The sequence below is a fragment of the Falco punctatus genome, assembly GCF_963210335.1.
Source record: "Falco punctatus genome assembly, chromosome: 2".
NCBI classification, from domain to species: domain Eukaryota; kingdom Metazoa; phylum Chordata; class Aves; order Falconiformes; family Falconidae; genus Falco; species Falco punctatus.
Window position 1 is genome coordinate 32,046,621 of NC_137581.1, and position 9,588 is coordinate 32,056,208.

At 36.8% G+C, this 9,588-nt stretch overlaps 1 protein-coding gene across 1 annotated transcript in view; it reads left to right on the top strand.

Moving 5' to 3' along the window:
* ZC3H13 (zinc finger CCCH-type containing 13) overlaps positions 1–8,217 on the top strand; it is a 48,548-nt gene extending 40,331 nt beyond the window's left edge. The window contains exons 17-20 of the mRNA XM_080375827.1: positions 2,377–2,526; positions 3,449–3,649; positions 6,947–7,110; positions 7,721–8,217. Of these exons, the coding sequence (XP_080231953.1) occupies positions 2,377–2,526; positions 3,449–3,649; positions 6,947–7,110; positions 7,721–7,891 (686 nt within the window). The 3' untranslated portion in view covers positions 7,892–8,217. The remainder of the gene's footprint in view (positions 1–2,376; positions 2,527–3,448; positions 3,650–6,946; positions 7,111–7,720) is intronic.
* The last annotated feature ends 1,371 nt before the right edge of the window (positions 8,218–9,588 follow it).

Genomic DNA, 9,588 nt, shown 5'->3' on the forward strand with positions numbered 1-9,588 from the left:
ACAGAAAGAGAAACACGAATCAAGCTTTTGTAGTTTTACACAAGGTAACAGGACATTGTCTCATCATATTTGTATTCTTAAGAAGAATTGTCTGTAGTGTTCGTTGTTAATTTGAGCAGTTAAATGTTGTCTGGAGAGGATGATGAGGAATATTTAATACTACTTATACCTCCTACCTGATTACTCGCAAAGTGGTCATTAGGGTTGATTGATTCAATTGAGAAAATTGCATTTAAGGAGATTATCTGTAGAGTGGAAGCACTTTTCAAAGATCATATTTAGAGTGCGCATGGGAAAGTCTGCTCTGTTTTGCTGTAATGGGCAGAATTCAGTGATTTGTAAGCTAGAGGAAACAATGGTGGAATAAATCTGAGAGTGCAGTGTGGTAATTTCAGAAGAGAGTTGGTGAAAGGCTACTCCTAGGCACATGACCTGTTTCCAAGAGGGCATCTGTAACTAAACAGGCCATGCATGTTGAACGTGTTCTTCACGTTCTAGCCTTTCAGCAGACTTCTTGTAAGTGTATGAATGTGTGTATTGTTTTCTGTATTTTTCAAAGGTTATGTTCTTAATTCTTTGAAAATTATCATCTGTAGGAAGTTATGCTATATTTAGGATTCATTTTTTTCAGAAAAATAAATGTCTTTGGTAAAATATTAGAGGGCGTTCCATTTTATTAAAGCATATGTATGTGGCATGTTTATGATTTTCTGAGGTTTAGTGTACTTTATTGTCTTCCATGACTTTATTACTCCTGTTTACCTTGCTTCTTTTAGATGACTAGTATGTCATGTTTTTAATGCAGGATTAATATAGGAGTACATAAGCAGTAAAGGTAATGATAGGATTATAATTAGAAATTACCAGACTGATTTGAAATTCAAAATTGAAAAAGTAATGTGTGTTAATCATGTATTGAGAACTATGGATTATTATTTTTAATTGCTTAATACAGTAATTTTTTAATGGTTCATCTGTGTTGTCTAAGCACATAGTTATGGTGAGCTAATGTATCCAGTAGATCAGTGTGGAGGCAGAAGATGGATCATACAGGCAGGCAGTGACTATTTAAAATCCTAAGGCACAAAATAAAATCTAGTACCGATCACCTTATTTTCCTTTTAAAAAGGAAGAACTTTTTAGAAAACTAAATGCAGTTTCCAAATCTGATGAGGTTAAGGAGGTATCTGGTATTTACTTGGACAAATTACTGTAGTATATTATCTAACAAAATGTGTGAGGACATAATTACTAGGTTATTGTCATGCTGTGAACCTTCATGTGTTTGCTCTAGGAGCCGGCTTAAATAATGCCCAAGATGCTATATGCTTCCTCCAAAGCATTGTCAGGTGGTCTGAGTAGTTACTTTATGCTCTGCTAGCATGTCTTTTACTTGCTTTTTCCATGCTGATATTTAGGTTAGTTGAGGTCATTTAATTTTTTTTTTCTCTTCCCTATCTGTACCTTTTCCAAAGGCAAGCAAAAAAAATATTGGGGGCAACTTAAAATAGAGGCCGTTTCCCTTCTGGTTGAGGGATCTGGAAGATACTAGAATAGCTGGCCCACAGGGGAGAATCCCTATAAATTCAGTCTAGTTCATATGGCACAACTCATTGAGAGTACCATGGTGGAGAACCCTAAGAAAGCCTGAGTTTAGAGCACTGTGGTTTCTAAATACTTGAATCAGATCTTTCAGTCTTGGAGGTGAGAGAATACCTTCAGATGTTCCTTTCATGTACAGCAAAATGCAATGTTTGAATGTCTTGTGTTTACAGATTTTAAGGAACATGTTTACATATAACAGCACAGGTATTTGTTATATGCATATAGTACATGAATGGAGGAGCATAACAACTGAAGAAGTTTGGCATGGCTTTCTAAAAGCTCTTCTGGTGACTTCCACAAAGAGTCTAAAACTCTGTGAATAATTGCTTCATTCAGGGTATCTTGCAAGTTCTTGTATTTTCGGGGTTTGTTACTTCTTTCTCTTGTAGAGCCTTCAGACTGAATCCTGAGCTTGAATTCATGTACAAAAGCACCTGAAAGACTTTGTGGTGCTAACTTAGATTTGTATTATTACCTAAATACCAGATGATCAATATATGTTTCTTCTGAATATGGCCTTCCATGTGCAGTTTGACTAATACTACACCCAAAAAACCAACAGAGATACATAAAATTCGAACTGCTGCATTGTGTATGGGAGAAATAACTTCTCTGTTTCCATGAGTTAATACCTGTTTTCATGTTGAATTTACTTGTCCCCAAAACCTAACAGTTTAGTTTGCTGAACCTCTTTGTTTTCAGGCTGCTTGAAGTGTGTTTAGAAAACAAGAATTATTGCTTTAAAGCTACAGTATTTATCTGTCTCTGTAGGAGGAGATGAAGAAGCAAAGATTGATGATGTGCAGTCACTGGCATCTGGTGCTGGAGAGTATGAGCCAATCAGTGATGATGAACTGGATGAAATTCTGGCAGGTGATGCTGAAAAGCGGGAGGATCAACAAGAGGATGAGAAGATGCCTGGTAAAAGTATAGCAAATCCCCTTTATGATTATTTGAATATAAAGATGAGATTAGTTCGCGTATAATGCTGTTGTGACGTTGACAGTGTTTCTGAATTAGGAATGCAGTTTGTATGCTCTTCAATATTTCTTGTTTGTTCTGTAATAGTCAGGTGAGGCTGAGAAGTATAAAGTAAGAAAAGAGTACCGGGACCTCTATCGTGAAGTAGTATTTATCTTGTTTTACATAGCTAGAAGGGTAAGATTTTTGTTTTTATAAACATGTTTTCATTTATCCCATTTGGTTTTGATAGTTTTTCGGAACTGATATTTTCAAGCATGGATAAAATCTGTTCATAAATGCTTCCCAAATGCACTGGGAAGCATGGAATTTTCTACTTGCTGTAAGTTTAGTTGTTGGGTCATCAGGGTTGTATCAGCAGTGTTTATGTTTTCTGTGATAAACCTACTGGACAAATGCAGTTGTATGGTTATTCAATAAATAGTATAATATCTGCTTTGAAAAAAAATCCAGCATCCAGAGTTGAAATACTAGCTTTTTAAGCATTTAATTTGGATTTGTCATAGCATGTTTAGTTGTACTGGGATTTTTGTGCATGTTTAAGTCGTGCGTCCAGATCTGTGGCTAAGCAGAGTCCGAGCAGCTTTCCACAAAGGAGTTGCAATGAAAATGAAGCAGAATATTAAGGTTGGGGGTTTAATCCAAAGAGCTTTATATTTGTATGTTCCTTTTTTCCACCAGTCTAAGTGAGTTCTGACATTCTTAGCTGAAGTGTCCAAGGATCTGGCTTGAGAACTGCAGAACAATATTAATCTAAAATATATTGCTTTTAGGAGACGGGGATGTACACAGCATGTGAAATTAATCAACTGTTGTAAGGGATGATGACATGGTAACTCATTCTCTGTCAATGTTTTTGCAGATCCTGTGGATGTTATAGATGTAGACTGGTCCAGTCTCATGCCAAAGCAGCCAAAAGAACCACGTGAGCCTGGGGCTGCACTCTTAAAATTCACACCAGGTGCTGTTATGTTGAGAGTTGGCATTTCCAAGAGATTAGCAGGACCAGAACTCTTCGCCAAAATTAAAGAGACTTGCCAGAGAGTGTTAGAAAAACCTAAAGGTAATTGTTTCTGCAGGGATTGAATTGTCTTTTTACTCAGTGAAAGTCCTTATGAAATGTGCATTAGTTCATTATTTTAAGTTTCAGGGCCACAGAAAGTGTATAATGAGTATTGTGTGAAAATTACAGGAATGTAATGCAGCTGCATGTCAATCAAATTAGTATTTTAATTCCGGCATGGTGGTGAGGTGTTGAATAATAGCCTAATCAAAATTTTTCATCCTAGTTGGAATACTCTTTTTGTGAGAGCATTCGTGCTTTCCTAGCCTAAAGCGTCAGCAGTTTTTTTGAGTGCTAAGTATCTTCTGCAGTGAATTAGCAGTAATACTGCAAGAAAGAATTAAGATTTCTTATTTTCTGTGAAGGTCCTCTGCATGTTCTCTTAGTTTCCTTCCAAGGGTCCTCTCCAGAACACACAGATAGGAGTTTTTGGGTCAGAATGAAGGAGCTATGTGAAATTCGTATATTATGTCTCTGCTAGCAGTGGGAAATTAAATAATACACAGGTCTGGCATTTGGACAAAGTGTATGGCATTAGACATGCACGATTGGTGGGATGGATGTGAACTGTACCAGTGCAGTTTACTACAATTCTGTACTGTAAGCAGGGCTTGTGCATGAGGGAGAATACTGATTTTTCTTTTTGGCATCCCAGGAACCAGCTGAGCTGCTTGCAAGGACTTGCATGGTGGATATAGGTTTTTAGGACTATGAAACAATTGCTTTCTGTAGGATCTCTATGCAAATTATTCCAGGATCTGTATGTGAGAAAATTATAGCTTATACATAATGGTATCTGTGGAGCCTCTGTTTTTAGCAGATTTTTCTGATTTTTTTTTTTATTTTATTCCTAAATTTTAGTTCTTAATTTGAAACAATACTTTTTAATTTTTTGCAACGTTATTCTTTATGCAGTTGTCTTGTTAACTTTGGAGTCTCAGATAAGTGGAGAGGGAAAAAGATAAACTTGCTTCTCCCAGCCTTGTTAATCTCCATGAATGTCACCGCCTGCTTGAGCCATTTTAATTGTGTAACTACTAATCAAAGGCTGTTGCTACTGCTTCTACCTTTTTTTGAAGTCAAATTAAATGCAAACATTCTTAATGCATCATAGATGGTATAATTTGAGGTATGTACTTGGTATTAGTAAGTACTGTAAATGTCCCACTGCAACGTTTGCAGCTCTTTCTGTACAGTATCAGCTTTCTTCTAGTTTTAAAAAACCCTCAGCTCTTATCCTTAAGAATTCACGTAACCAATGTAATTGATATAATGTTGAGTCTTCCCGAGTTAGCAAATTGTTGTGATACAGTAAAGGTATGAACTATGTCTCTCTCCCTGTAAGCTTTAATTTTGCTGCATACTACTAAACCACTTTTTACTAGGGATTCCTTGCAATAGGAACGGCAGTGCAGGATCACTCCACCAGGCTATTTAAAATGATACCTGAAATAACCTCAGCAGTCCTTGCATGCTTCTCTAGAAATAAACAGAAAGTCCGTAGTGATAATAGGAGGCTCTCCAGCACTGCCTCTGGGCTGTTTTAAGTGTACTCGGATTGAGCAGAACTTGCTCTGGAGAGGAAGGGGGGTTGAAGTGTCTTCCTTGATTTGCCTTTGGTGTGTGCAGTCTCTTCACGCATTGGAATTGCTACACGTGGAACTGCCAGTAGGCTTGCAAATGTGTGCATTTCTTCTGTAATCTGCAAAGCGAAGGTTCCTTGTAGAGTGGTTACACAGCCACGGCACACACATTCTAAACAAAGGCACAAATGTGGTGCCCTGAAAAGTGAATGGATTTGAGCCAGATATTCAGTGTGTTACAGTGAAAATGTAGTGTTTTGACTTTAGATTTGCTCATGGTAGTGTAATTTGTTTCCCTGTTTTACTTGCCGAGTTTTGTGTTCCCTTCGTTGTTCTTATTGTGGATGAATTTTCTGGTAATACAGTGAAATGCAGGAAAAAGGAAATGCTTGCTTGTTTCAGAGATTTTTTTAATTATTTGGAAAAAAAAATCTGTGATATATGATAGAATTAGATTTGTAGCTGACTTACCCTTTATCTGTTAAATGCAATTGTTTCCTCTAAGGATATGGACATGCTTACATGTCAGATATGCTCAGCATCTGGCACCTAGGCAGACTCTGCAAGCTGTCAGTGTTACCTTTGAAGTGGCCTTTTTGCATCTTGTCACTTATTTGTGGTCTTGATTGTCCATTGAGGTCATCCTGGTGACTTCAGTGCCTGACCTTGATTTCATGTAACTTTTTTGTTTCTTTTCACCTTGTTTAAAAACTAGTTTTACTCGGCTTCATCCAGATTTCTCTGGGTGGGTGGTACAAAAATTATTTGTTCTCTTCTGTGTGCATACTGCCAAACTGCTGTAGCAGTCTTTGCTTTTAGCTGCTATATTTTCCCCAGGTTTATTGTTGCCTCTAGTAATTCTTTGCTAAACACCCAGTATTTTAATATAGAGAGCCAGCTGGATTAGATTTAGCTTACATACCTTGCCTTTTTTTTTTTTTTTTCCCAAATATATCATAATCTTTGTATTTATTGTAAAAGGATTATAAATCAATGAGCTGCAGTCTGGCCATGTGCACACTTTTTGTCTTTGTCTGCATGTCATAGAAACAAATTTGTTGCAGAATAAGGCTAACCTCAGGATCTGTCTTTTCTTAAAGTGGTTAGTGTTCTAGCTGTATCCTGTTTCTTCTGATAAATATATTAAAAAACTAGTCCTGCCACTTTCAGTGCTGCTAACAAATGCTTTAGATGAGCGGGTAGGAGGATATAGTTTGTTAGCATCTGTTGACTTGTTCTCCAGGTTCATCCACCATGTATGAAAGAATTACTCTACATAGTCGTATTGCACTTCTCCATAGCCATACAGACTCTGTGTTGACACTGGTACAGTTGTCTCGTGTCTTGCAGAGAAGTGAAACGTAGACCACTTTCTGATTAATGCTAGTAGTAAATACCTTTTGTCACGCATGTCTGACCATAAATGATACCTTCTCGTCTGTCCCACAGCTGTCACTTGATTTTTAGGCTTCTCAGTGCTCGCTGTCTAAATACTGCTTTCCAGTGCTGAAGCTACATACGAGGGTACCCATCCTTCCCTTTAAATGATGAAGGATTCAGGCCATTTTATAAATGGCTATATCCTTTTTCCCAAACCTTGATATTGTTTAGAAGGCAGAAATACAAATATTAAAACTTTAAGGAATTTCATATTAATGTACATTACTGTTCAAAAATACCATGCTTGTGATATGCAAATATCAATTCCTTGTAGATGCAGAAAACCTTTTTGAACATGAACTGGGGGCCTTGAACATGGCTGCACTTCTACGAAAAGAAGAGAGAGCAGGTCTTCTCAGTAATCTGGGCCCTTGCTGCAAAGCACTGTGCTTTCGAAGGGATTCTGCAATTCGTAAGCAGCTAATGAAGAATGAAAAGGCAAGTGTTTTGTTTACAGTGCTTGGTCAAAATACGGAATCACAGATTCCACAATGCAAAAAAGCATTTCTCTAGGGAGATAATTTTTGTGGTTGTTGTTCTGAAGTAGACCTAGTTCTTCAAATAATGGAGAACAGCTGTTTCTTTGAAGAGGTTGTAAGGTGTTTATTTTTTACTTAGGATGAGAGATTAAGATTGAGGCTAGAAGTAGGTGCTTTTTCTCATTTTGAGGTTTAGATTCTGGAGATATATTTCCTATATTTAGAGAATACATCATAAAAATACTTGTTTAAAATACAATTTCAAGGACCATTGTTGAATAATTCTTCTGCTTGAGATTCCATGTACTTTTATAAGAATTATAAGATTCTGTTCTTCCAAGTTAAAATTGAAAGAAAAAATATTTTAGCCATTTTTTTGCACTGCAGTAGGTTTTATGATCTTGCATGCTAATAGAAAAATCATTAATTCTTAGTCTTTTCTAGTGAATACCTATGATTAAAGCTCTAATTATTGAGAGTACTTGAGGTTAATTTCTGAGTTTGCATGTTAAAAGCCACTGTTTTCAGTTCTTTCGTTATTTTTTATTTTCCATTTTTAATTTCAACAGGGTGCAACAAAGCAAACATACACAAATTCTGCAGCAATGGACAGCGACCTGTTACGGTTGAGTCTACGGTTATTCAAACGAAAGACTGTGTGCCAGGTTCCTGGGCAGGAAAAGACAGAGGATAGTAAAATTCCACAACCAGCTATCCAGCAAGAAGCGTGTGTGTCTTGAGCGAATGACCACAGTGGCACTTTCTAGTTGATGTCCCACTACCAGTGTTGGTACTGATTGATATGTAGAACTGGTTCATTGGAAAGCAGCTCTTAGAAGATGGAAGAAAATAACTCCGTTTGTACACAGATAAGAATTACTGGGTTTAGATGTAAGTAAAAGGGGTAAAAAATAAAGACTTCTATGTGAAGTTCTCTATAAGTTTTATAATATTGAATCTTACACTGTAACATAAACCTCTTTTATGGTGCATCAAGTGTAATAATGTGAAGATGTCTGGGTTTAGCAGTTTATAACACCACCTGACATTAAACTGAAGAAAACTGTCTGAGTATCTTTTTCCTTATTGTGAATGGGGTTTTCCACCATCACCCTGGTCCTTCGGTACACATCTGGAATTTCTTAAATAGCTCACTTCCTGGGAGTTTGTCTTCCTCTACTTTCCAAATCTCTTTCTTACCACAGAAGCCTCTGTTGTGGATCTGGATTTGGACAAAACTCTAGCTCTTTGCCATCTTTCACGTAGTTTCCTCTTTAATTTCTGGACACAAAAATCTGGTCTAGTCATTTAAGGCTCCCCTTTTTGTTGATGAAAAGAACTAAAAAAAACCTTCCAGGAAATGATTTATGACCAGGTTTAGATGCCTATATGTGAAACTAACAGCATTTTCAAAATTCCTGCTGCTTCCAAAAGGAGGGCTAGTGCTATATTTTACATACTACTAAGTATCAATCCCATGCAGCAACCTGAGGGTACTTCACACTCGATGAGTTTCAGGAGTTTTCAAACGTGAGCAGTAAAGGCAGTGAGCAATGATGTTTTGCTGGGTGTTACAGATTTCAAGGGCCTGATTAGAGACTTGTCAAGCCTGGGATCAATTTTGTAAGAATTGTTTTCAGTTTGAGAAGTTAATATCTTGTGTGGGATCTTTGAGTGATACCAGTAACATATGTTTAAGTAGTCTGTGGAGTCCTCCATGTGAAAATGAGACTTCTAAAACTTAAGACTAAATCTCTATACACCTCTCTACTTTTCCTGAGTTTAATCCTGAAGTGTTGCTTTGAATTCTGCTTGTGGAGGGTAGGAACAAAATCCATAGTTTAACCTTGATACTGCCTTGCTGCAAAGCAGCTTGTTCTCATTGTTCTCATTCAGGTTGAAAATCAGTTGTGAACTACTACATTTTTTGACAGCTGTTTTGTATTAATTTCTTACCTTTTTTGTCCGCATGGAAGCAGCACACTGAGGTGGGATGTTGACTGTGCGCTTTAACAGCAGGCCTGCCTCACATCTCTTGTGATTACTGACAGTTGTATTGGCTTCAAGCAAAGGCCTAAATATGAATAGCAATTCAGTTCCAATACAAAGATTTCTTACTGTAATGCTTTCCTATAATGCCTAGTACATAAGTGTTCAGTAAAATGTTCTTATACTATGTTTAAAGTATTATTAAAGAAAATGTGAGGGGGTTTTATTTATATTTTTGTAAGTGCCCACACTAGTGTATATGTACTTGTATCAAATAGAAATGACTTGAGAAATTTCTACCATTTGTTTGATTCTTATTAAATTGTGTGATCCAGGCAAAACTTTTATCTTCTGGAGTTTTTCACTTGTTGAACATTTTTAAGGGACTTCATGACTATTATTTTTAATGTCATCGGTGATTTTATGTATGCTTATAAAAAATGGTCTT